Source organism: Aythya ferina (genome assembly GCF_964211825.1).
Source record: "Aythya ferina genome assembly, chromosome: 14".
NCBI classification, from domain to species: domain Eukaryota; kingdom Metazoa; phylum Chordata; class Aves; order Anseriformes; family Anatidae; genus Aythya; species Aythya ferina.
This window is the reverse complement of record NC_140312.1, coordinates 7,814,836-7,842,265: the sequence shown is the minus strand read 5'-3', so window position 1 is coordinate 7,842,265 and position 27,430 is coordinate 7,814,836. Positions and strand designations below refer to the sequence as shown.

Below are 27,430 nucleotides of genomic sequence, written 5' to 3'. Positions count from 1 at the left end.
TCCTTCTCAAAGGCCTGATGTGATTAGAGACAAAACTCTTGGCAGAGTTAGACTGAAGACCTGGTTCACCTTTGGGGACATGAGAGGAAGACTCTCATTAGAGTTCATCCACGTTCTTTCAGTGGTTAGGAGGAAAAGTCACCAAGGGCCTGTCTACCCAGCTGGAGGCAGGCAGCTGTCTGAAGTGTGATCTAAGACAGTGAGGATTCTTCTAGTCGTTACAAGTCCTGCTGCTCTGTTAGGGTGAGGACAAGTGCATGTCCCTGTTTCTTAGAGATGGGAGGTTTCCACTCGTCTGTCTGGTACAAGTGTCAAGCAAGGACATGTCTTCAATAGGCTTGGTTTACTTTGCTGCTGCTCTCACAAATCACACTCAAATAGATACATAGGATATGAATTATTTTTATTTCACTTTTAACCATGTCTGCCTTGCCATCATTAATTCATTTTTCCCATCTACACTGGTGTGACACGGATAGCACGCTGTGTGAGGAATGGATGATCTGTTTTGTTATGTCTACCCACAGCGGCTACTCCCTGAGGGGAACCTTTTGGTTAACAGCGACTTGGATGCAGCACAATCATCACTCAGCAGAAGCAGTCAGGTTCTCCTACCTGCCAGCCATTGCTTTATAATAGGCAAAGATCTGATCTGCCAGCTTGTACACAAATTGATCAAAGCACAAATTCACCTGGAGGAGAAAAAAAAAGACATCATGAGGGTGTCACTAACACAGAATAGCTCCTTCCTACTCATGCAAGATCGATACAATGCAATACAGAGCTCTAATTTAATACACACATGTATGTCAGGTTATCTAAAAACCACACTGCAGATCTCACATGCTAAACATAAGCAGAAATTTGCAGTTATGTTTTCGGCCTATAGTTTCTAAATGTTCCTGGAGGGCCCAGTCCCCCATCCACAGTCATCCTTCTCTTGCAGGGATCTCTGGGTTCTCATTTTCCTCTGATGCCTCATAACCTTCTGCCCATCAGACAGACTCTTCCAGGCTCCCAGTGTTTAATAGCATTTGGCTTCCACTGGTCCCTGTGGGCACTGCTGAGCTGAAGCCTTTAATCAGCAGAGCATGTCAGCTATCAGAATATTCTGATCTTCTGAAAATTTCTCATTCTCATGGGCTATATTTTTCAGGAGATGCCTACAACTAATGCACTGCACTGCTGGGCTGGGCTGTCAAACAGGGCAATGCGACCCCAGTGAGCTCCTTCCATACAATAAAGATGAAAAAGACTTACTTCAGCTTCAATTTCATCATACAGGAACTGCTTTTTGAACTTGGTCAAGGCATAGTATGCGCTGTCATTGTAGAGGTCCAAGGGGTACAGTACATACCTGAGGGCAAGAAAACAGATCATGCCTTGGAGCGTATCAGCAAAAACAGCAGCGACTCAGTGCAAGAACTGGCTTTTTTCTGACCTCACTCCTTTCACCTCCTCTCACTTCAGTCCCTCAAATCCCTCCACCTCACTCCCTCCGCCTGAGTTGCCGGAAGCAGCAAGAACAGACCTGGACGTGTCCTAATTGTGAGTTGTTCTATCAACGCTTGCTCCTTCTCTGCCATTAAAAAATGTTGTTCTGCCCTGACTCCACAGAGTGCCCTCATGGTGGTTATGAAATGGTAAACAAAGCTTTCCAAATGAGGAATATTATTATGAACATAACTGTACTTGCATAACAGCAATTCCTCTGATCACTTATCACTTGTATAAAGAAAAAAAAGTGCTTAAGTGCTTCAGCCAGGGCCCACATCCCTTTGGTTGCACATGCTGGCTGGCTGCTGTGTGCAGATGACTATCACCAAGCTGTGTGCTGATCCTAATACAGCAGTTGCCAATTGTTGGTTTATGATGCATAAGCAAGTGCCAGTGTCAGGAAGCAGCCAGTGTGCATTTGCTAATGAGTTATTCACACAGTGCACACTCATGTGACAGCAAGGCAAGAAATACAGTTTGTTTTTTTCCTTCCTTGTCAAAGAGACTGCTCACCACCAGCCTACCCTTCTCCAAAAGAAAATTGCAAGCCTGAGTGAAGGCACAGACCCACCACAGCCCATCAGCTCTTACTCCATCATGGAGGGTTCTTTGGTTTCCAGAATATGGTCCGTGAGGATCCAAGGCATGGACATTTCGATGGGGAACTGGATGCGGCGGCCCATGGTCAGCTCCAGGAAGAACTCCCGGAACCAGAGCTGGGACAGGTCACAGCACTGCTGCAGCGCTTCTGAAACACAGAGGAGATCCCCCCAGTGGGAGGGCACCAAAGTTACTCTCTAGGGATGGCAGAGAGAGAGGGAAGAGCACAAGAAGCAGTTCCAGTGGTGTCATACTGGACTGTTTTGGGGCATGAAACTGCTTTCTGGGATGTCTCTGTTTTTAAACAAAGACTCTGTTCATGCTGTCTGAGCACTTTGTAATAGAAGAGGAAGAAGAGATTGTTCCTTTTGCTCTAGAGCTCCAGAAAGAAAATTTCAACAGCTCAAAATCACTTGGGAAGATTTCTTCTGTGCCTAGTGGCTCAGAAGCTTGGCTAAGATGGAAAGAAAACCTCACTCCTAGAAACTAAACTACAGTTTATGTCTCTTTTGCTACTGCTGACTCATTCCCATTCACATAATGATTACTACCTAGAAGCAAGCCTATATCAGGCAGAAGTAGAACATTTGGGAAAAATCAAGGAATATCTTCTGCATAGGTCAATGCAGAGCAAAGATACATACATTTGCTTGTCTAAGCGTGCAAGAATTGGATTCAAGCCTCCCCGTGCCATAGCCTCACCACTGATGTTGAGAAGGTGGGTGAAGAAGAAGGACTGCTTGTGGAACTCCTCAATGGCCAAGACTATCGGCCCATCCAAGCTGCTCCTCAGAGTCTTCTTTGAGCCACTCTTGTCTGCTATGAGGGACTCCAGCATGGTCCGCACCATGTAGAGCTTTGGAAGGAAGTTAACATGTAGTTACTATCCTGTGACATACCACCACACACTGCCATGGTGCTCTGCAGCAAAAAATAACGCTTCTCCTGACTGGTTTCTACCCTACTCTCTCAGCCCTATAGGCCACCATCATTCAGAACTAGAAATAATCATAAACCTAAAAAAAGGAGGCTTTAGGAACAAAAGGCATCAAAGCAACATTTAACACATAGCATGTGAGTTATCGATGTTGTAAGTTATGACGTTACTGAGTTATAATGTTATGTTACTAAAAATCCCACGGAAACAGCTGCCAACCCATGGGATGGGAGACTCCTACATGGCTGTAAGGCCATTACTTTCTTACTCAGGAGACAGAAATTTACATACCTGTGTACTTGATGGTCCTACTGCTCTTCGTGGGACTTTAATATCAAATCCACCTTTAGGATCCTTCTCACCTCTCAGGCAAGGATCGTTTGGTGGCTCTCGACCTCCCTCCCAGTCACAAATTGTCTTCCGAATTGCTTGAAGTACACTGAAATAGGTAGGGGGAGGGAAATTAGTGCTTAAACTTGATTTTACTGCAAGGTGAAAATACTGACTGCTGTGCACATACAAGGTGGGAAGTATATGAGGTGGGGAGACACAAAGTTGTTTTGCGGGGAGTCATGTTCAAAATTGACCATGAGAAAAGTTGCTGGCCAAGGTATGTTGGCTGGTTGTATAATATTAAGCTGTCTGCAGGTGCACATGCTTATATAGTACAAATGTATTACACAAATAAATACACCAGCTTTGTGTTACATTCAAGAAAGACCAACCTGATCAGGACGTTCTTCTTCTTCCTGACTGCCTGCCTGAGCGGCTCTCGCAGGGTCACCTGGGCAAAGTCCTGCAGGGCTGCATAGATGGTGTTGCGGATGGCTTGGTTAAAGACACTCTCCATCCGGCCCATCAACACTTGCAGACCTTTGATCATGGCAATTACCTGAAGCAAAAATTAAAAACAGATGTACTTCCCAGTTTTCCTTTGTATGAACAGGTCCATAAATCCACCATTATGATAAGTTGGTACTAAATTAATTCTCTTCAAGTAACTTGGGTACAGCAAATATGTGGCTTTATTAGTTTTGTTTTCTGCTTTAAGGATCACCATGAACTGGTGGAACATTTCCAGTACCACTTTCTCTGAAATGGCCCCTATCCCTTGGCAGACCCTGTTTCCACTCCCGATCTCTTGATGTCTTTAATAACACCCAATCCTGTGAGACTGCACATGCCCCACATGGGTGCAGCTGTGTGACTTGGACAGACCTGATGAGAACAGAATATGGATGGGAAAACAATCCTTGCTGGCTCTTACTCACTCCTAATTATATTTTAAGCAAAGTCAAAACTTTAAAAAAAAGGTAAAATTCAATGTGGAGCCACTCTGCTCACTGCCCCCTCCTCATGCTACTCACTGCTCATCCATAACAGCAGTTGTTGACTGATAAGCAAAATACCTGGATGAAGGAAGGACTGCAATTTCCATTTTAGAAGCTGGGAAGAATTTAATTAGTGATTTTCAGAAGCAGACTTCCACACTGCTGGTGGACACCTGCGAGGTGCAGCTAAGAGATGACCTTTGAAAACTGCAGTCCAAATACTTTGAAACACTTTAAAAAATCTGGCACTTTGCGACTTTTCCAAGTGACCTAGATAATTTGGGGCAAAGTGCACTAAACGTGATCTCCAGGCCACTCTATCTGCTATGGCACTACAAAACAAGGCAGCAGATGGCACTTACCTCCACAAAGGCAAACTTCTCTTCACTGGTGTAGTTGTACCGGGTGGCTCTTTCATACTCTTCTGCTGTTCCTGGGCAATCCTTGTTGCAAAACTTATCTGTGGGATGAACCAGCTTCCAAGAGTACTGGAAGATGGAAACATGCACTGTTAACATTGCAATGAGTAAGAAGGGCTGCAGGGATTAAAGAGGGCTCTGTCAGAAAAACACTCCCTAACTTTACTACAGTTTGACACTATTTTGGGAGCTGAATATATGCTTCTTCCTGGGTTTGTTATCACTGTACAGAATATTGGTTTTGTTTATTTGGGAGGTGCCAGTCATATCGGGCTTCTGACATCCATAGACTTGTGTTAAGGTGTGGTCAAAACTTTCCAAAATAAGAATTTCCATCATTATTCGAATTACAATTTTACGTGTTAAAGACCCAGACTTATCACCCTTCTTTTGGTACTTAGCAGAGGTATTCAGGTGAGAAGTCACCAGCCTCCTCTAATGCTACTGGGGGTTCCCTGCACCTGCAAAGGGCAGCTCAGCTCTAAGGAGAGATGAGCCAGCTCTGCTTCTTCATTTGGTTCAGAGAGACTTTGGGGTGATTAGCTGTCTGATTTTAGCATGTTTGTCAAAGGCTTGAAGTTAGGTGGCATGCAAGCAATCTCACCTTTCCACAATCAGCACTGTGTGCTATGTTGAAATGTTCACCTTAGCCCAGAAAGAGGAGGAAATTACACACTTTGATGCACTCACCACTTCCATGACATGAGCACTCCACTTGGACAGCAGCTGCAGTCCCCTTAAAGCGAGATCGAAGAGCTCCCTGTACTCTTCATCTGACTTCTGGCTGTCCAGCCCTGAGCCGGTGACGACCTGGAGAAGATCACATCACATCAGGGCTAGAGTCAGCAGCTCGCTGCGGTGCCTTGGCTGAGCCAAACAGCAGCAGCAGATCTCTCTCTCTCAAATCCCATCTGAAAAGAATTCCCCATGACCTTATGATCAAGCTAAAACAGCGCTGTGCATATACAATCCTGTGGGAAAAGAGGTATAACTTGGCAGGACTCTTATTACCCAGGTGGTCCATTTATTTCCTACAGAAAATTGAGTCTGACCTGTAACCTCAGAGCAAATAACTGACCCTCTCATTCCATTTTCCCATTGCTTTGTGATGGTCTAATACCACTGAACTCCTCTAGAGGCCTTTACTGATTTAAAGTTCAAAAAAGCACATAAAAATGCCAAAACAAAAAGGCTAAGAACACTAACAAATCATTAAATTAAAAGTGATGAATGAGGAACCCACATTTGCAAGAAAACAGTCTCAGTCCCATCAGAAAGGGCTCTGACATTCAGCGATCAACAGAGCTGCTGGGGAGAACTCTCCTCAAAGCCCTGACCGATAGCTCAGTGTAACAGGAAAGACCCATCTGCAAGACACGGGTGTTCTGCCACCCACGGTCGATGATAAACAATTAGCTGCAAAAATATTTCTCCTTCTTATTTGAACTGAGCTGCGGCCAAGGAGCAGGAGCTTGCAGAGCAGGCTTCCAGTGCACACAATTTTGAACGGGCAGGGACCTTTCATAACTTGCTTTTTTATTGCTGGATCGATATAGTGGATTGATATAGTTTCACGTGTATTCTTCTCCCCCCTCATCGTATGTCCTTGGCACAGTATGTCCACACTACTGCCACATTTGTCCCCTCCCAGCCTCGCCTGTCTAAGGATCACAGCGACCACCCTGAGCTTACCTCACTGTTGCTGTAGCGAGCGAGCTCCGAGATGAAGCGGATGTGGTCGTCCCGGATCTGCACCATCTGCTCGCAGATGTTGTACTGGGGACTTATGCTGCTTTGAGTGCATGTCCACCTGGGCAAAAAAGCAACGGCTTCAAGAACGGGACACGGGGCTCCTCTCAGACACCCCCAGGGACAAAGCCTTTCGCTCAACTGCTCTCTTCACCTCAACGTGCCCTAGGCATGCCACCTACAAGGCAGCCTGTGTCCTCTCTCTCATCCCCAGGGTGTGTGATGTCTTCCAGAGGTGGTCTCAACAGCACAACAAGGGTGTTTGCCTCACCTTTCTGTTAGAACACCTCTACTCCATCTCCCCTAAAGGCTGCTCTCTCTGTTGGGTTCACCTACTCCCACGGGCAGAGGTGGTTATTTCGCTGGCCGCTGTCTGGCAAGCTTTCAGGGAAGGACAAACTGCAAAGCCCCATCACCATTTCCATCCCTTCTACTAAACTTAAGGATAATCATCTCCTTAGAGGTCATCCTTCTGGGTCCCACAGGGCTGGTCATGTGCCCTTCTGCTGCAAGGAAAGACCCTACAAGGGGCCATCATGGAAACAGCCCTTCTGCTCTTTTTGGTTCTGCTTGCATTACTAACTTAGTGAGCAACCCTGGGAGTAAACTGAGGAGGAGATGATTAAAAGCACTAGATTTTCATCTGCATTGAACCACATGTACTCTGTAACAGTGCAAAGGAGTCTTAAAGGGAAGGCAGCTCTCCCAGTGGCACAGTCATATGAAGCAGTGGTCAGAATAAGCACGAACCAGGTTTTTCTAATTTAACATCTCACTTTTCCCAGACCTTTATTAGCCACAGACATAGAACCAGAACGGCTCCATCAAAATGCTTTGTGCAAACAGATGTCTGTCAGCGAGACTCTCACATCTGTCTCCATCATCACAATGGTTTTTAAATGTTCAGATCCTGCTTTTTTTTCCCCTGAATGACTGACTGTCCTAAGATAGATAGTCTTCTTCTCCAATCTAGACTGGCTGTACAAAAGGGAGGTGAGAAACCTGCTTCTGACATGGACATACACATGAAAATGCATTCCCACTGTTAGCTCCTGTTGCCAATGCTTGTGGAGATGGAAAGTCCTGGAAGTGCTGGACCATGTCATCCCTTGTGAAATCCAGCCTCCCACCATCGAGTCCCATCGCTCGACTCTTACCCGTTTCAATGTCCCGTGCTCCCCACCAGACAAGCGGCAGGCTGGCAGGAGTGGCCAGGGCTGCCCCAGCCCTCCCTGCCACATACAATCTAGTCCACAGTGCAGAAACAAAACGCCATGCAGGAAAAACACCAATTAATTCCATTTTCATGGAGACAAGGAGGGAAAGAAAGTGACAAAAACAGTGTTAGTAAGAAATGGGGAATATATGGAACCACCTTGGCAGAGTTAGTGTTGGAAGCCCCATGCAATTTGCTGGGAAAGCAAGTGAGTGAGGAAGAAACATCGGTTAGTAAGGTGCAGCACAAAGACCTGGGAGACAGATTTTGAGACAGACATTAAATTGTGCACAGGTAAACAGCCTGCGAGCTACCTTGGTTTTGAGATGAGAAAATGAATGCAGCTGACACGTTTCGTTGAAATGTGCTTTCTGAACAGTTTGGGATATAAAGGTGTCAATTCTTAGACAATCTTCCCTTCCAATTTTTTTTTTTTCAATTTTTTTTTTAAATTTACATTTTGTAGAATTTTATTTTTTTAATTTTCAATTGTAATCAAAAACCTTTTGCTTGGGAAATTCTGTGAAGCCGTTTTCAAATTTCTTGTGAAAAAAATCAATTGGCACTTTTCAACCAGCCTTCAGGAGGGCAGGGGAGGGCGCTCCCGGGCGAGCCACGCAGCGGCAGAAAGCAGGACCCGCCGTGGGGAAGGGAAAAGCAAACAGGCGCAGCGATGAGGCTGTTGGTTAGTTCCTGTCCTGCTGGCTGTTCAGCTAGACTGCTTCTCGCAGGTGATGGAGAGATCTGACTTCCACGCAGCCTGGTCCCACAGGCAAATGGTCGCTCGCTGGTGAAAGCCAGGCTGCAATCAGTGATTACAGCCAACAGAGCTTGGATGGGCTTTGCTTATATGTGGATGCAAACGCTATTCTGAGGATGTCCAAACCTACCAGTGATGCTTCTAACACTAACTGAGCACCATGAAAAGCTACAGAGACAACTGGGCCTTCGCACATGAGTGGTGTGATCTGAAGTGACACCTGCAAACTCTCTTGATGGGAGCAACAAACGAGCTTCGAACTCATACTGTAAAGCCACACTACATACCCCATGCCACGACAACTGAGTACGCCTGGAAAGACTCCATTTCTGTCTTTTTCCCACAATATTTATTCCTTTCCAGTGCACCTGACCCACCCTGTTCAATTCTCATCCCCGCTCCCCTTCTACACGGGAAAGTGCCTGAGCTAGAAGAGACGCCCTGCCTACCGATCTGGTGCTGTGTTCATGCTCTGGAGGATTTTGTCCTCGGGGTGAAAACTGTGGATTAAAATCTCTCCAGAGCAGGAACACGCTGCTCACACTCACACGTCCCAAGCACTCAGCGGCCGCCCCAGACCGCGCACCATGCCCGCTCGCCTGCCTGCGCGCACGGGAACGGTTCCACGGAGCCGTCGAGGACGTCCTCCCATGCAGGGACACACAGGTACACACGTGCACACACAGGTGGCCGCAGAGGCAGGCACGCTGGGGTGTGCACCCCCTGGGGACACACACAGGTACCCGTGCACAGACCTCACGCACGCCGGGGAGGGAGAGTGGCAGCTCCCACGGCTTTCGGGACACACACAAAGCCAAGAGACATTATGGCAGGCACTCACTTGGATTTGTTCTCCTCATAGTGAGCACTGGTCTTAATGTATCTGGCCAGTTCTATCTGCATATCGCCGAATAAAGGAACCACCTGCAGCTGCTGGAAAAGAAAACAAAAGATGGTTGAAACGCGGCGGAGAGTCCCTAGGGTGACACAAGGGACTACGAAGTGGCATCCTGCATCTCTGAAGCTACAGGAGGTGTCAGGCTGTTCAAAGCAAGGTGCAAACCTGGATGCAGGGCCTTTTCACACCTAGGAAGCAACCGAAAACTATCACAAGGTGTTGTTTTTTTTTTGTGCAAGTAAGATCACTCCCTGCAAGTGCTCTAGATACAAGGGTTTGCTGATACTGGCTTGGTTAGTACCAGAAAGGTTCAGTATTGTAACCACCATCAGCTGTGAGAGAAAAAGGTCTTTTTATACCAAAAAGAGAGAATTGTATTCTTAAACAGCACTTACTGCCTCCCGCCATAATCCTCAACAGAACTGAGGGATAAAAACTAGCACATTGGTATTTTGGCAGCATGCTGGGGAGGGGAGCTGCTGGCTGCTCTGCTGCCTGGACTGCCGGAGATGTGGCATCTTTCTCTTGGGACTCAGGTTTTACTTTGGCACTGTGGCTGTTAGTGATGTGTCTTACAATTTCTCCATGAAAACAAAAACACAGTCAGTGTCTGTCTGCTATATAACACGGCTTTGTTCTCCCTTTACATCTCAGGAGAATTTTGAAGGGAAACAAATTCTAAGTGCAGTGAATGTGCCTCAAGCTCAGACAGGTCCCTGCTGGACTAAGCTTTCAGTTGCAAACTACATTCAGCCAAGAGCTACCTACAATTCTTCAAAAACAAAAAGAGAAGCTTCAATGTCACCCAGCTACAAAAGCCTAGCCCCAAAATACAGGGAAGATGGTGGCAAATTCACTGTCCTAATATCACACTTCTCAGGCTGGTTTGTGTGGAGGATGTGCAATGCTGTCATCAGAGATTCCCAGTGGCACTTTCATAAACGGTTTAAATGAAGGGGTAGTTCATTTTCAGCACTCAAATTCCTGGTCAATCCACTAGAAATTTAATCAGAAGGCAGTAAGCAGATGTAGTAAAAGGAGTAGTTGGCCTTTTCTTATTGAGATCTGATAGTCTGGAGTGGTACTTAACTGATTAGGTGAAACCACAGCAGATGTTGGAGAGTGCAAGTGGAAAAAAAAGCTGGAAAGGAGAAAGTTATTCCATGCAGTGGAAGATATTTTACCAGTCCGATTCTCTGATGGTCCACACCACTTTGCAATGAACAACAGATCTGTCTGAACACACCGAGATGACCAAACTCTACATGCAATGCTGAAGGCTGGATTTAAACTGAGGCAAAGATTCAGTAAAACTAGCAAAGCTGAACCAGGAAAAACTCGGAAGACTTTGAGCAATGGCTTGATAAATCTCCTTTGCAGAGCTGCAGTCCTCAGCAATCTCCCCAGTGACTGGGAAACATTCTGCCATCTCATTATCTGCCCATCTGTGAGGTTACGGTGTCGAGCTGTAGCTCCCTACGTGGGTGTCAGAGCCCTGCTCCCAGAGCTGTCTCCAGGAGATGGTGCAAAGATGGATAAACTAGTCCCCCACTCACTCGGGCTGAGGATGCAGCAGCAGGTACATCAGCCTTTCCTGAAATCTGCCATCCAGGCTCACCAACACATTTGTCCCTTGCCATACCCCACCATGAACTAATCTTCTCCAAACCCAAAAAGCCTCCTAGACCCAGCCTTGTGTACAGAAGCAATAGACAAGAAGAATGACTTCACCCTGCAATGCCGCAGGAGGTGCTTGCACTGTGCTGAGCTCACGTGAGCCGTGCAATCAAGCAGAGACATCGGAGTCTCATCCCTCCCCTCCATATGCCACTAACAGCTTGTACACACACCGCATTTGGGGAGGAAGCAGACAGGGTTATCCCAAATCCTCCCTACAGCCTGACCTCCAGCTGTGGACCAGCCCAGGGCTGATCCCAGCTGCACATGGAAATGGGGCAGAAGGAGGCTGCGCAGCTGCTTCCCACCGTGTCACTGGGAGCACCCAGCTCCTGCAGACCTTTCCTCAAAAAAACGATCTCAAAAGACAAAAGGATGCACCAAAACCACCAGACAAGCCCCCTGAGGAACTCAGTGAGCACCTGCAAATTGCAGCCAACACAATCTCCTCAAGCAGCTTTTTCTGCCCTACAGGGAGCACAGCTTACACACCAAGTAAGACTGCCAATGACATGTTGGCTAGCCAGTTCTGTCCCCTGTCCCTCAGCACATCAGCTCAGCAGTGAACTGAGGGAAAGGAGCACGCAACCATCACCCACGCAGACCTCAGCAAACCTATCCAGGTTTGCTGGTGGCCTGAAATCACGGTACTTTTCAGAAGACTGCAAGCCAGCCTCAAAAATGTGCCCAGAGCTAGAAGTGTGCGTCAGTCTGGCACACCCTTCCCTCATCCACAAACACGAGCTTCCCACGCGCCATCCCCGTCCTTCACCCCTCAGCAGGAGGGCTGTCATTGCTCATCTCTCCCACGCTACACCCACCTATGCATGTTCACAGCAATCCCATTTCTCATCCTTCAGTCTAGGTAATTTCTTGACCCTTTGGGTGGTTTTTTTTTGGAACTGTAAGTGATTCCTGTGGTTTGTTTTTTTTTGTTGGCAGCGCGTGCAATGATACCAGTCCATAATTCATTGGTCTGTAGTTAATTCCAGCCTCACCCAGACAGGTCACTGACCTTGAAGAATTTGTCTATTTTGCTAAGGTTGATTCTCTTCTTGGCGTCCAGTTTGTAAATGTTGCTGACGTTCCCATCCATGAGATACAGGCCAAACCCCATCACCTGGAGAAGACAGAAAGCCGAGGTTTCAATAACGTGAAGTCAGCAGTACAAGTCAGACGGTTCTCATTTGCTTAGCATGAGGAAGACCATTTCAGAATGCTGTGGCAACTGACACTCATGAGAAAACTGTATAAAATGTGCACATATCTGCAAGGACATGTGTGGCAGACAGGGGACACATGATGGAAAGCTTCTGTAAAAATGTATAACTCTCACTTGTTCCTCCTCTCTCACACATAACAACCAAAAAGTCTTCTTCACCCATACTAAATAGGCAAACACTTGCTCCCAGAGAACTGAAAACATTTTAAATATTCTCCTGGGTTGATTTTTTCCCTTTATTTCAGTACAGATCATTATAGATATTAAACATACCAACATTGTCCTTCAAAGAACCTCAGTTGACTCATCCGTGGTAATGAAGTTTTTAGGGTAATAGTGACTGTAATCACTGTAATAACTGACTTACAGTAAGGACAAACACAAAAAATAAGCAGATACTTTGGCATGTTCATCTTTGGGGCTCTTCAGAGTCAGGAAACCAAACCTGTATGGTGATCTGTCTTCTGATTATTATTGGAGATGGGTATCAAGAAGAAAATTCAGGGTTGCAAAGTTGGTGGTGATTTTAGCATATCCTATAAGGTTACCGAGGTCAAAACTGTGTTCCTGCACACCATGTACAACACAAAAAGCGCTTCCAGCTCTGGAGAGTGCAGAGCACCCCGGGTGCTCTCATCCACCAGCTGGCACCACCTTAGTGCCAAGCAGGCAGAGCTGCTGGCAACCTTGGGAAGAACTGGCGGAAAAGACAGAGATGGAGATGGGGAAGAGCAGACGAAATGAAGACAGGAAAGAAGATTTTTACACGAGAACATGCACAAAGGTCAGAATGGCACTGCCCAGCAGAGGTGCCACTTCAGAGCACTGAGGTGGGACATCTCTGACCCTCATCCATGCTCAGTCTACAAAGCCACAAAGGAGGGATAAATGGGGAGGAAATGGGGGAATGGAGGTATCCCAGCAGAAGACAAAAGGTAACTGTGATCAGAAAAGAAACAGGCAGAAGTAGAAAGCAGCTTTGGTGCTGCGTGCAGAAAACTTTCCCATTTCATATCAAGCATTGTGTCCAGAAGATGTTGGCTTGGATACCAGAGAAGAGATGCACCTAAACCCAAAGGAGCTAAAAATAAAGAAAATGAAGAGAAGCATTGTCCTGGAAGGGAATTTCATTTTACTAAAACAGAAGTGGAACTGCCCAAACACTCAAACCCATAAATATGACCGAATCTCACCTTTAAAAGCATGTGTTTTTCACTGGGCGTGAGATACATCTTGTTTTCATAGTAATCCACACAGATGTTGACAATATCAGCAAGCAGTTCCTCGTAGCCAGGGATAACCTCTAGTTGTTGGTGCAGACACTGAAACAGCAATAGGGATCACATTATCCACATGGACAAAGGAACAGCAGGAATAAGTGGAAAAATACTAAGAGCATAATGATAAGAGGTTTCCTAAAAAAAAAAAAAAAAAAAAAAAAGTCTGTGTGTTTTCCTTAAGTCACAGATAGAAGATCAACCTCATGGTACCACCCGTACAGAATAAGCTTCCTTCTGTAGGACAGCTCTCCCCTTCAGACTGATCACAGCAGCCAAGCATCAGTGAGATGAAAAGAAAGGGTCTGCCTCAGAAGCAGACTTTCTGATTGTCTGCTGTCTCTGTGCAATATTTTATCTAATTAGCAGAAGCTATAGAGCCTGTAGTGTGGAGGCCCCTGGTGTCTGATCTGCAGTCCCCATGCAGTTGCAGAGACAGACTAGGTGGATTTCCTGGGGAAAACAAGGGTAGAGTTTCTGTGAGAAAGCCCCCTGAGAGCTCTTCTTGCACCTTTTAGACCTTTATCCTTGTCTTGACATAAACAGACCACCAAAGCTACCCAGGATGATCCACTGGAAAGAAATACAGCTGGAATTATACTGCCTGACCCAAAGAACAACAGTCAGTGGAAATGACCCAACAAATGAGGCAGATACTGCGGCAGTTCAGTCTGAAACACCCTCAGCCTTGGCGAGACCATTGCCTCTGCCTACACATGGGAAGGTGAACTGGTTCGGAGGAACGGGACCTGCCTGCGTGATGCGGTTGTGGTTTGCCAGGAACATGGAGAGGTTCTGGGACTCCTGGATGGACTGGGGGTCTGCCATCTTCCGCAGAAACTGGGCAGCTCTGGAAGGGAGAAATCCAGCGTCACCAAGGCTCACCGAGTGCAGGCCCTCACCACCCACCTTCCTCACCACACCTCACCTCACCTGCAGCTGCAGGGCTGCAGCCTCAGAGCCCCCCTGCAATACAGCTTAGCTCTTTCTTCATTTTACCAATTGTGAAACAAAACACAGAGCTCTGATGTTTGCTAAACTCACGCGGAGAGCCTACAACAGCACAGAAACCCAGCCTCCAGCCCCCTTACATCTGCCCAATCTCTCAGCTGGGCAATGCCTCCTGACAGACCAGGACCAGCCCCGTCCCCGCGCTGGCTGCTTCTCGCCCCTCACCTTTTGTAGGCAGAGTGGTCATTTTTGACACTGCACTTCATGTTCTTCAGCTCGTCCAGGACAGCGAACATGTTGATGAACTTGCCCAGTGTGAGGAGGTAGGCCTCAGAGACGAAGTCCTTCCTCCGCTCGGCGTGGCACAGGCGCTTCACCTCGCTGCAGAACCGCTCGATGGCCTTGCGCTGGAAGGCAGCGGGACACGGTCACCACAGCAGGGACTCGCACACACACAGCACCACCTCCACCCACCTCTCCTTCCTTGTCCTGATGGGGACAGAGGCTCCAGGGTCTCCCTCCATTGTCACCGTGCAATGAAGCAGCATTTCAAACCACTACAGACAAATGTCCTCAGTGCTGGAGGGGAGGAGCAGGGCTTGAATCCTCTGTGCCTGCCCTGAGTGCAGCGTGTTCTGCCAAATCATGTTTTGGTCCTTTAGGTGGGGTGTTACAACTTATAGGACATAAAACCCAAATATGCCAGTGAAACCCAGTTGCAGCCAGTTAGAAATGCAGGTGGTGATGTAGAGAGTTCCCTTAAGCCCAGAGCAGCTCTGCTGGCTATGTGGTCACTGCTCTGCTGGGATCTAAGCTTGTTATCTTCTCAAGTGCCTCAAATTCAGCAACCGCTAAATGCAAGCTTCAGTGCTCTCACACTGGACAGGTACCGTGGCCAGGATTAACACATCAGCTGTACCATCAGCCTTCCACTCCTTACAGCTTTGCTTCAGAGAGAAGAGCTGAAGAGTGAGCTGTGCTGGCACCAGGCTGTCAGCACAGAAACAGCCCTTGCCTCCACCAGCCAGCACTCCAGAAAAACAGGAGCCTGTGGCATCAACTAGCTCCTACAGTTGTGGTCCTCCATGAACTTCAAGGGCATAGGTGTGTTCGCTCCCAGCTTGGGGCTGAGCAAGGGATAAATGGCACAGATTTGGCTCTGGACAGGTAACTGCAAGTAATAAACGCACCACAAGATCAGGGCTCTCCAGGCTGGCGTGGTGGGCACAGCACAGCACAGCCCTGCTGAGGAACCTCACACCAAAGTAATAAATTATTTTTACTACTCCCCTTGACCGCTTACCTGAAAATACATGAACTTCATAAGCTTGGTGACTTCTGGCTCCAGGACTTCTACTGTCTTCTCATAAATCTCCACTCGGTTTGGCTGCTCATTACATTTCACCTGCAGTGCAAAGACAAACCATCTCCATCAGCATTGTTTCTAACATAGCTGTGGACTTGCACCAGCCACCAACTTCTGCTTGTTTCACACTGAATCCTGTCCTCATTTGAGGACAACAGAGGGACTCCAGAGGGAGCTTGTTTTCAAGGCAACAGGTGATGGCAGAAAGGGCTTTTTCTCAGATGTGAAATCCTCTCCATTTGTTATAAATGGACACAATCCTGACCCTGAGAAATGAAATATTCTAATGTCCGGAGTAGAATACACAAAAAATGAAGTCTGCACTTGCTATACAATGTGGGAATGTTGTACCATAGATTTATTTTAGATTTTGTGTCCGTGGGAGTTTGCAACACAAGGCACCATGCTATGGCTCTGCTCTAGTCCTGCTGGGATCACTTTGGTTCTGTTGCAGACCCATTAAAAATCCCTGGGCTTGGACGTGACTAGTAGCAATGAAGTGAGTCATCTTTATCCTAAGTGAGTCCTAGGAAGCTAAATTTAAGTAACTACGTCTTGCCACCAGCTCAGCCATAGCCTGCCTTCTGCTAGCGTGGCCAGCACAGGCAACAGCAGCACAGCATCAGATGTAAATGGGAGATAAGCAAAAATCTAATCAGCATCAGCAATCTCCCCATGGCTGGATCTCGTCAGACCATCAGCAGAGTATAACCCAGGGGAACTCAGGTTTGACCTTTCCCAGGGAACCGTTAACATGGGCATTGTCAGCCATGTGGAAATATTTTTTCCTGGCTCCACGGAAGTGCTGCAAGCCCTTTTATCAGTAGAGTTAATGGATGTGCACTACATCTGCCAGCTGCCTTGTCAGCCTGCGCTTTCACAGTGCTCCAGCACTGCTCGTGTTGCGGATGACAAGCTTTGCGCTGGAGTCTGAATCACGGCTCAGTGGGCCTCATGGGCAACCTTACTCATGTCTGTAGGTGTTTGCAGGATTCTGGTTGGAGAGAGGACTGAAAAACATTTGAAACAGAACCAGCAGTAGAGCAGAATGGTTAAACCCAGGACCGTCAGGTACAGAAGCAGCAAAAAAGGGCGTTTGGAGGAGACCTGGCTGGGAGGCTTATCTTCACTCCCGAAATGTTTCTGACATAGTGAAGAGCTCCTTCATACATCCTGGCTCAACACTGACCCTGCCAGGGCTTCCATGACAGCAGAGACAGCGCCCCAGCACCAGTTTGGGATGCAGAAAGCTGCCCCAGCTGCCCACTCTGCTCCATGCAAGTCAGGGAGAGTCCAAATCTGCCACATCTCAAGAGCACCGGCTGTTGTGGTGCACAGCTAGCCATCTCGCTTCATGCAACACAAGAGTCCCACTCAGCACTGGAGCAATTTTTAACTGAAGTTGAGACACAGCATGCAGTGGTGTCAGGAAGTGTGATATAAACCAGATCTGATCATTTGACTCTCAACTTCCAAAAACTAACTGCCTTTGCCTGAAGCAAACTGCATCTCCCCACAACATGAGAGGGAAAAATATTCCAGTGGTGCACTGGAAAGGAAATAAGAGCATTGTTTTAATTAAAGCAAAGGCTACCCAATCTCCAGACAGAGCAGTGGTTGGGGATCCAAGCAGCAAAACACAGCACTATGCCAAGCGCTGAGCAGGACCAGAGCTGTGCCCAGCTGCGTCCTTGCGCAGCTATGGGACACACAAGCTGGTCCTGCGATTGTGAAGTGACTTCAAGTGTGACTGCTTTGGGGAGCTGGGGAAACGGTCCTGAAACCAGGAAATATATACATATATATATGTAACACTGTCAGCCACAAACAGTTGCTTCATTTGTGGCTAGTGTGACTTAGCTGAGAGGTGCTGCTAAGAGGGTCAGGGATGGAGCTGCCCCTGTCATACACAAGGGTGCAGAGCCGATGTCCTTTGCTAGGGCAGCAGCAGGGACCTGCTTCTTCTGGAGTAGCTACCTGCTGCTGAGATCAGTGATTGAGACTTAGGTGGAGTTAGGAGGATAATTTGAACCCTCAATGGCCTCTCTTTTCAACTTTTTTATCTGCTTCAGTCTTCAGCCCAAATTAACCCATGCAAGACAAAACCACACAGGTGCTCTGAGCAGAGCCCTGTATGGAAAGGGCCCTGGTACCTGGGGGATGGCTCGTGAGCAGCTCCTCCATGTGTAAAGCATCACGGCGTACTCGTGGCCTTCCTCCAGCATTTCGTTCTGAAACACAGAGAGGCATTGTTGGGGCAGGGCACGCGCTGTGGCTCAGCATCACCAGGACAGTGCCCAGGGGACTCACCATGCTGGAGTGCACCGTCGCCTGCTCAATGTACCTGGCTATGCCGGTCACAAAGGCGTTTCTGTCTTCAAAGTTTGTGTCAAAATTAGCCTGTGGGTGAAACAGGGATTGGGATTAACATACATACATGCTAGTTGTCTCACCTGATGCCGTGCGCTGGCAAATTGTTTCGGGAGTATATCCAGGGAACCCCATGTAGGCACAGGCTCGAGGGCACCTGGGGCACAGGGTCAGCCTATGAAAAATTTGAGGTGCTGGAAATGACTGCCTCTCTAGGACTGGAGTAGATTTGTACAGGCAGCTTGCAATGCATCTGAACCACACGTGTTCCTTAGAAAAGACCCTGCATATTATATGTGTGAAGATGTGGCAACCAAGACTGACACAGCCTTATAAAATCAAGCCAAGCCAAGTGGGGATCAGTTATAAGGAACAGCAGCCACACCAGTGAGCAAACCTCTAGCGGTTATACTGAAGACTTTAGTCTGCTAACTCAAAGACAAACACAACCTCATTAACATCCATTTGTGCCCCTGACTGCTAGGGGAAGACCACATCCTGTCAGCAGGAATTGCAAAGGATAAACACACGGAAAGGGCAGGGAAAGAGATGTCTGGAAAACATAAATACAAAAATCAGTACTCGTTCAGATGCCAGTAGCAGTGCTAGTGTTGCTCTTGCAAGCAGATGCTTTGGGAGGAAAAGTTGTTTGGGAAGCTGAGCTACTGCTTTGGGTCTGGATACGGGAGCGAGGAAGTTCAGAGCAAGGTGGGGGGTGAGAAAGCAGCTCCTTGGCCTCGCGGCACTGAGCTCCCATTCACACACTTTGTGCTTGGGCAATTTCCTCTGTCAAGGCGTGCTGATGGTATCTGCTGCAGGGCAGAGCACATGCGAGTCCCAGGCGCCCAGAGCTGCTCCTTGCAATGTCATCAGCATTGCAGCAGCCGTGTTCACCTCAGTAACCCATTTCCTGAGAGGCAAAGCTGAGAGCACAGACCTGTGGCCGCAGGGCTGCTTTTCGAAGTGCCTCTCGGACAGCGCATGTGGCTGAGGTGAAAGCAAAAGCTGGGGCTGTGTGTGCATCTCTGGGCGGCAGGGATGGGGCTAACCCCAACGTATCTGTCACGAGGAACCAAGTTGGACAAACGCCTCCAGATCTGGTTAAGATGAGGTTTTTAGGTCCAGATGAGTGCACACTTGTGATATGAGACATGAGTGAGGCTATGCCATAAGACACTTCAGCCGGTCGCAGGACACAAGCCAGTGAAGATTAAAAATTGTTTTGTGAAGAGAGATGCTAAGTTGATACCAAGATTTTCCAAGGCTAGCTGACATTTGAACAGCCCAGAAATGCCTTTGGGTTTGATAACCCATAGAGATACTAACGCTACTGAACAAGCCCGCAGCTTGACCTGCTGAAAGAGATACTGTAATTCCAGAGCCCTGCCTACACGGCACGGCCATCCCTGTATGGGTGCATTTATGTACAGTCACGGGTAAACAACGAAGACAGGAATGGCAGGACAGAGAAAGTAACCCCACGTTATATTTAACCCCGGGTGTGTGCAGTAGGACAGGGTGTGGTGGCCAAGCAGCTGAGGCATCCCGCTGTGGATGCACAAGCAGGGGTCTGAGCCTTGCCCTGGGCTCACGCCCAGCTTGGTCAGCACAGCTGCAGCTAAATCTGTGGGTGTTTGAGGCAGAGCAGTGATTGTGGGCACTGCCCTCCCCTGCATGCCCTCCGCTTCCCCCAGCAGCAGCTCCAGCTGTGCTGGCAGCATAGGCCAGCCAAATTCAGGCAGAATTTTGATTTTGGCTTACTTGGACACATGCAGTACCATGAAAAGGAAGCACAGAAATACATGCGCAATAAAACATCACCGAGAACTCTCTGCTGTTATCACAAACCTTATCTCTGGCTTCTCACTGGTTCATGCCCTCTTGTCCTCATGGTCAACTTCCCTACATCGTGCTCAGTGCTAAAGATCCCTTTCACCAGTCTCTCTGGGAGCAGATTTGTGGCTAGGTCTGTTGTGAATATTTCCTTAAACACACCGAACCAGGAACATTTTTTGCTCGTTCTCACAGCACCACGCGCCCCCCTGCTTTGCATGAACCCCTGCGCTTTGCATGCCCTGCTGCGGCCGGGGCTGGAGGTACCTGGTACATGATGGAGGAAGGGGGCGGCTCGATGCATGGCTGCTGGTCGGGCAGGGGCAGCTCCTCCAGCAAGTCCACGTTGGACAGGGCGTCCTCTAGTGTGACGTGGGTGGTCATGGTTCTGGCTCTTCAGTTTCCACGCTAGATCCAAAGGAAAAGAGAGGAAGACAGACAGTCAGCAGGCAGAAGCCTCAGTGGGAAAGCACCAAAGGATAAAACTGGAACCAGGACTAGCTTGCACCGCAGTGGGTATGATCCTGGTTCATCTTGTTTTCCTTTTCTTGTGTATTTAACCTATATCTCTGTGTCATCTCTCCTTCCATGACTCAATAACAAAGCAGGAATGCAGAATAAGAGGAACACAGCCACCCACCCATGTCCTCCTTTACTTAACTCTATGCAAAACTGCTGGAGACACGAAACAGCTGGGGGCTGCAGCGCAGCTTAAGCAGCCTCAAGTGAAAGCTTGTGCTCCAAAATGCAAAGTGGTGCTTTCCAAAATCTCTCCTGAAGCAGCGTGATTAGAAAAGCATGACCAGCACTGACGCTCACATGATCGCCTTCCCACATACATGAGCAGAGCTGGAAACTGTAAACACCGAAGCGATTTTCACAGGTGAACCGGAAAGAATCGGCTTCTGCACAGTCAGGCTGTGGCAGCTCAAGCAGCAAAAAAAAAAAAAAAAAAAAAAAAAAAAAAAAAAAAGTTGCTGCTAAAATAAGAAATTTCCTTGCTTTAACCAGACACACAGTGGCCCCTGCCCAGCCCCAGCCTGCCCTGCAGCTGCCACCGGCGGTGTCCTGAGACGGTGCCAGCTGCATACGAAATAAAAAGCAAAGGGAAACGGTTCTGAAGGAGCTCGCTGGTGATTACCCCTGTGCCGAGCACCGACGCGGACAAGCTGATACGCAGGATCAAGCTCTCTGTCCCTGATCTCTTTTGCTCTTCACCTTTGCATGCGCAAACACGGAGGGAAGCTGCTGTCATCCGGGCTGAGCACTTGTATAACCACCGCCACCGGGCTCCCCCAGTTAATGCCTAATCCATGTGCAGGAGCTGTGGCTGACCTGGAGTCTGTCCTCTCGGAAAACATGCAGCTGCATGTAGGTATTTGTAGAGAGAGAACTGGCTTTGAGAACTGACATATTGTTCGATTAGCAGATTGCCCCTCTTTCGAGGAGCGCTTTTTTTACCAGTTGGAGCCTGTCTAGTTTCTAATGTGAGCCATCAGGTTTTATCACTTTAATCTGCAAGACAGTAGAGCTCAATAGAGCTCAAAGTTCCCATCAAGATACTCGCAGATTTCAATACAAACACCCTGCAACCTTCGCTTCTGCTCAGGTAAGCGGGCCAAGCTCCTCGACTGCCTTGTTATTGGGTATGTTTTTCCAATCCTTTCATCTCTTTGGCTTTTCTCTAAGCTTGATCCAATTCTGCAGCTTTTCTTTGCCAAAGCGCAGGACACAGGGCTCCAGCAACGCCTGCACAAGTGCCAGATAGAAAAGTAACACCATGTCCCTTCCTGCTCACCACCATATCCTTGGTCACAACAGCAGCTCCACAGGCGCTCCCGTTCAGCTGATAATCTGCTACAATTCCCCTAGGTCCTTTTTTCATGTTGTTGTTTTTAATTGAGTCACTGTTTCCCCGAATACAAGTTTGCTTTTCGTCTCCAGCACTGGGAGCACGGAAGGACAATGGCTGTGGGATGGCCACAGACAGACACACGTGCACTCAGCAAGGAGCACAGCCAAGGGGGCTGTGGGCAGCCTGCAGTCCTGGGGGTGGCTTCATGTTGGTGAGGAGAGGGCCTGCTGCCTGCACGCAGGAGCTGCAATATCTCTGAGCCTGGTAAAACCCACGTCACCTCCCCAAACGCCTCCCCAGGGCACCAGGCAGCTGAGGAACAGGCTTGGTTGTATTTGCAGCTTGAAGAACCACAAAATAAGTATCTGGAGAAAAGAATTCTCAAGCAGCCCCTTCCCTACTCACTCAAATTTCTTTTTTCCCCCGTCACCCCCTTTGGCCGCAGTTGCTGCCTGTAACAAGGTGCAAAAACTACCCAAAGCAGCTGCTCTGTCCTGTTCTGAGCAGGAGATCCGGGTCCCAATTTGGCATTGCAGACCTGTGGTGCCGGCCATGGCACAAACCTGCAAGAAGCCAACAGCCCCTGCCCCACAGGTCTGGCACTCCGTTGCAGGAAGGGAGGAACCACGTAGAAATAACGAACAGAAGAGGAAGCCTCGAGCACCGGCAAGCTATCAGCCCTGGCCACAGCCCACCCCCTGCTTTGCCACGGCTCAGCAGAGTGCAAGAACCGGGATCCAGGTGGAAAAACTGCCCAAACTTTGTGGGTTTACCAGATGAGTCCTCATTGCAACATCCCCGGGAGTGACGGGGACTCCCGGTTTCAATTCTATGTTTTCTTCAGCGCAATGGCAGAAGCAAAGGAGATGAAGGGGAACAGTGAAGTCAGTCGGGACTTCCTCTGCGTCTCAGGCCCTTGGCAAGCCGTGACAGAGGGCAGCCCTGCAGCTGGCAGCACACGGTGGAGGGGACACCGGTCCAGGGTTGGCAGACCAGGATCCCTACCCCACAGCATCCCCGGAGGAGCAGCCTCAAGCAATTCTCCATGGCGCAGGCGCTGCCCTGTCACATCCAGCTTCACCCCCTCCGTTCAGCAACCAAGTGACTACAACCAGGGAACTACAGGGGTCCTGGGGGCACCCACTAAAAAATCCTCATTAAGCCTTACCCCCCAACCCTGGCAGAGCTGTGCCAGCTGTGCCTGCAGCTCACCAGCGGCGCTTCCTTCCTGTGCCAGCACACGTGGGGCTGCGGCCGCGCCGCCCGGGGTGGAGCACGGCGGCGTGCCCCAAACGGGGCTTTTTTGTTACCATAGCTCATGGGCTGCGGGGTAAGGCTTTCCTTCTCATACAGGAAACATATCCTGCCTGCGTGGATTCTTGGGCTGCTACAAGCTGCCTCTCAAAACTATTTTCTTCTGCATATCCTGCTTCTGATCCGAGGCTGATGCTCCTCCGGCAACGTGCGTTTTGGTAGAACTCAACGTGAGCCTGGCAGGAGCCGGCCCCACCCTGGTGAAACCCTGGGGAGCAGAGACATGGCCAAAGGGCTAATTACAGCTTCTGCTGATGAGCAGCGGCGCTAATGAGAGCTGCACATACTTCCTGCCCATCCGCTGCAGAAACTTCTTCCTCCTGTGGTCCCCCTGGGGCAGGTGATGCTTGGTGCTCCCCGTCCCACCTGCCCAAAGTGCCAACCCCAGGCACGCCAGCCACACAGGATCCACAGGCCCAGCCCCACCGCTCTGTAGCTAAAATTAAGGTAAATCTGTTGTGAGAGCAGCCTAGAGAGCGTAGCAAGGTTTTGAGAAGGAGCGAGGCTGGACATCCCTGGTGCCTGAGCTCGCAGTCTCAGGGCAGGTCCTACCTTCCCCGCTGAAACGCTCGCCCAGAAGTGTCTGTGCAGCATCATCCTCTTCACAGCGAGAGAAACAAAGAAGCCTTTATTGTTAGAGCAGCTTGGGGGAACAAAGGAAGACTTCTGAAAGCAGGGCCATAATGAATATGTTGCATGCATGTGTGCTTGGCTTCGAAGCTGTGCAGCTGAGAGTGCTGGGGATGTGGCACGGGCTGCTTCGGGTTTGCAGCTCACCTGCTCCTACAACAGGCATCCACGCTGGGGCCGCAGGAGCGACCAAGGGCAGGAAAGGAGGAAAGAAATCACAGGAATTCTGGAGATTGGCAGTAACTCTGCGTCCTGCAAGCCTGGGGTGAGAGGAGCAGCAAATTGACTTTTGATGGGGAGATGGTGATACGGAGAAAAAGGGCAAACGTCTGGTCACCTCCGGGGGATTTGGGATTCTTTTCCTGGGCACCCTGGGAACGTCATGTAATTCATGTTTGCCCCTCTGACAATGCTTCCCCCCTTACTCCAAAAAGCCTTTAATCCATGGTCACAAAGCATCTTGGCCCAGCAAATGCCCAGCTGACTGATGCCTCAGGCACACAGCAGGACATTTCTGGTACCCATTGCCTCACAGCAAGAGGAGGGTGAATGCTGCTAGCTGACAATGTACTTTCAGTTAAGTAGAGTAACTTTGGGATGCAAAAAGTTAGTTTTACCCTTGCCTAAAATTCACGAGATTAACATCCCGTGTTGTTTAGGATGCATGACATCAAACCTTCCTTGCATGCTCTAAGAATCACTTGTAATTTCAACACCACACCAGTCAGGAGGTTCTTTGCATAAGCAAATAAACACAGCCAGGATGAGCAAAGCTGGCAGAGCTGGGTTCCTGCCCTGCACAGACACAGGCATTAATGACCATGAAATTACTCTTCCCATCAAAAAGGAAGCCAAAATGCCCAACTCCTGAAGCTGTTGGTCTGCATCTCCACTCTGCATTTTCAGCCACCCCATTACGGTGGAGTTTCAGCCATCTCTGCTGTGTCTGTTTCTCAGCAACATTTTATTTGGAATTTATTTCTTATAGAATAAATTGATCAAATTTTTTTCTGGTGCCAAAGAAAGAGGGTCAAGGCAAAAGGCTGGTATAGGAAGCTACATTTCCAGTATAGTTGAGAAATTTAGAGCAAGTTTCCAGGCAAGCTCTTTTGCTGACAGTCAAAGCACTTATTGAGAATTTGAACCATACAGAAATGAGCTGTTAATAGTCGGACAATTACTGATCTTCCAGAAATGATCATCCTATTTTCATGCAAATAAGATAACTGTTTTTTAATAAAGTTCTTATTATGATAGGATAGCCTGCTTTGCTAAAGAGACCCGGGTCAGAAAATGGAAGATTTTCCATATTCCTCGGGCTTCATTAACAGCAATTAGCTGCACAGAGAAAAGGAGAAAGGCATTATCCTTTGTAGGGAATTACCCTAGAATTACAGGGCTGTGACAGACACCAAAATAGCGGGCTGGCCACCCAGCGTCGTGCCCAACCTCTGACAACTGTCACCGCGCCGAACACGAGCGTGCTCTCCTCTGGCTAGCCGTGTGGTTCGGGGGTGCTGCAGCCTAGCCTAATTCTGCAAAACCTTTGTGGCCTGAGCCTGGCGGCCTCAACCCCCCCGGGGAAAGCGGCAGATGGCGAAGGGGGACAAGCTGTGCCGCTGGCGGCCTCCTCGTAGGGCGCCCAACCGGCACCCTCTTCCTTCCTCAGCCCAGCCGGCAGAATAAGGCCCAGTAAGCACGAGGGGGGTCCAGCGTGTGCCTCTTGTTCCCCCCATCCCTATCCAGCCCCCCCCAGGAGCCATCCCTTCCTCCCAGCGGGATGCATTTCCAGCCTCCCCGCCTGGAAAGTTGCCTACAAAGGAACGCTCCCTGCTCACGGCCTCCGCCCGGGTGGGGGGAAATTTTGGGGATGGGGGACGTTCCCCCATCTCCCACCGCCCCCAAAACACGACCCTGGATAACCATCAAGGCCCCCAGCCCGCCGCAGCCCTCCCCGGCTCAGCATCCCCCCGCTCCCCTCCTCGCCCTGGGCACCATCTTCCCCCGGCGGGCGCTGACTGCGGACCCCCTGGGGACACCCTGGGGACCCCCACCCTGACTCCCCCAGGGCCAGCTCCTGCCCCTGGCCCCACCGCCCCGCTCCATCGCCTCTTCCCCCATTTCCCCCCCCTTGGGGTGGGGGCAGCATCGCCACCACCGGGCTGTGCGGAGCGCTGCCATCACCCCGGGGCCTGCAGCGCCCACCGGGCCGGGGGCTCAGCGCTTTCCCCCCCCCATCCTAGAAGGGGAGAAGGGGATTTTTGTGTCCCCCCCCCCCTCCGGCGCCGTGCTCTGCCGGCGGGGGGGCTGCCTGCCGCAGGTAGCACGGAGCATTATGGGATACATCCTCGCACATCCAGGGCCTCCCACCCTTGGGTGGTGGTGGGGGGGGACGGGACACAGCACCTGCCCCGCCGGGTGGCACCCCCATCGCGACACCCCTCCAAAAAATAAATAAAAAAAAACAAACCCATCCCGACCGGGGGCCGCGGAGCTGCAGGGATGCGGCGGCGCAACCCCCGCGCAGCCCCCGCGCAGCGCTCCCACCCCCGCCCCGCTCACCTGGCGCTCGGATGGGGGGGGGCCGGGACCAAAAGGGGGGGTCCTGGGGGATTAGGGAAGGGTAAAGGGGCAAGGGGGGGGCCGCAGCTCGCCGGGATGCTCCGCGCCGCCCGCACAAAGAGCAGGAAATGGCTGCAGCAAGTGCACTTCCGCGGCTCTCCGCCGGCCCCTCCGCACGGCGGCGGGGGGAGCCTCGGCCCCCGGCGAGGGAAGGGGCTGGAGCGGGGAGAGCGGCTCCTCCCCCCCCGGGCTGCAAGGGGGGAGCCCGGGGGGTGCGCTGGGGATGTGCGGGGGGTACCCGAGGGATGCGCGGGGGATGCGCGGGGGGTGCCCGGGGGATGCGCGGGGGATGCGCGGGGGGTGCCCGGGGGATGCGCGGGGGTATCCGGGGGTACCCGGGGGATGCGCGCCCCTCCGCTGGGCAGCGGTAAGGAGGGGAAGGGGCTGCCGGGGGTCCCGGGGAGGCAGGGCCCCCTTGTTGGGTGCCAGGGGTGCCGCCGCCCCGAGGTTACCGCCCGGGGGTGTCAGCCGGGGTGGCGGTGAAAGGTTTGTGCTTAAAATGCCCGCGGAGCTTTGGGTGGCTGGGAGTGCGAGGGGTGGAAGGCAGGAGGCGATGCCTTTGCTCCGAGCTTTTTCTGAGTCAGCACTGCATGCCAAAGAGCTTCCTTTTGGCGTTTTTTGGCATCTGGCGTTTCTTCGGAGACGAGTTTCCAGTCCTTCTGCCCACGCTGCTTTGTAAGGTTTCGATACGGCTCTTCAGAGCTGGCATGAAATCCAAACTGGACCTCTTACAACCTGCAGAGCAGCAGCTCCTCGCCGTAACTGATGCAAACCCTGGATGGGGCCTTCATTCATTTTTCGGCAGCCCTCTCAGCTGCTGCTGCTGGTTGAAAGACATTGGTGGATGTGCAAGACTGCTGAAAGCCGGTGTTTATGTCTAGATCCATTTCCTTGGTGGCCTTGGCA

The 27,430-nt window shown here is 49.9% G+C and overlaps 1 protein-coding gene across 5 annotated transcripts in view; it reads right to left on the bottom strand.

The window, feature by feature from the left end:
- Positions 1-26,604, bottom strand: part of CYFIP2 (cytoplasmic FMR1 interacting protein 2) — a 53,409-nt gene extending 26,805 nt beyond the window's left edge. For 2 of the 5 annotated variants that reach the window (XR_014698002.1, XM_084536019.1), the window contains exons 1-19: positions 26,465-26,603; positions 20,371-20,511; positions 18,211-18,300; positions 18,054-18,131; positions 15,838-15,939; positions 14,760-14,941; positions 14,337-14,433; positions 13,500-13,628; positions 12,100-12,204; positions 9,351-9,442; positions 6,477-6,594; positions 5,475-5,594; positions 4,728-4,853; positions 3,760-3,926; positions 3,326-3,473; positions 2,800-2,953; positions 2,089-2,245; positions 1,261-1,357; positions 616-692 (exon numbers count right to left, since the gene is read on the bottom strand). Coding sequence is in view for 4 of the 5 variants with exons in the window: in XM_084536019.1 (XP_084392145.1) it covers positions 616-692; positions 1,261-1,357; positions 2,089-2,245; positions 2,800-2,953; positions 3,326-3,473; positions 3,760-3,926; positions 4,728-4,853; positions 5,475-5,594; positions 6,477-6,594; positions 9,351-9,442; positions 12,100-12,204; positions 13,500-13,628; positions 14,337-14,433; positions 14,760-14,941; positions 15,838-15,939; positions 18,054-18,131; positions 18,211-18,300; positions 20,371-20,487 (2,156 nt within the window). In the remaining variant the exon portion in view is untranslated. Of the gene's footprint in view, positions 1-615; positions 693-1,260; positions 1,358-2,088; positions 2,246-2,799; positions 2,954-3,325; positions 3,474-3,759; positions 3,927-4,727; positions 4,854-5,474; positions 5,595-6,476; positions 6,595-9,350; positions 9,443-12,099; positions 12,205-13,499; positions 13,629-14,336; positions 14,434-14,759; positions 14,942-15,837; positions 15,940-18,053; positions 18,132-18,210; positions 18,301-20,370; positions 20,512-21,244; positions 21,332-23,126; positions 23,144-26,464 lie in introns of those variants that run through there. The other 3 variants (XM_084536022.1, XM_084536021.1, XM_084536020.1) reach the window with 3 other exon arrangements.
- Positions 26,605-27,430: the final 826 nt, after the last annotated feature.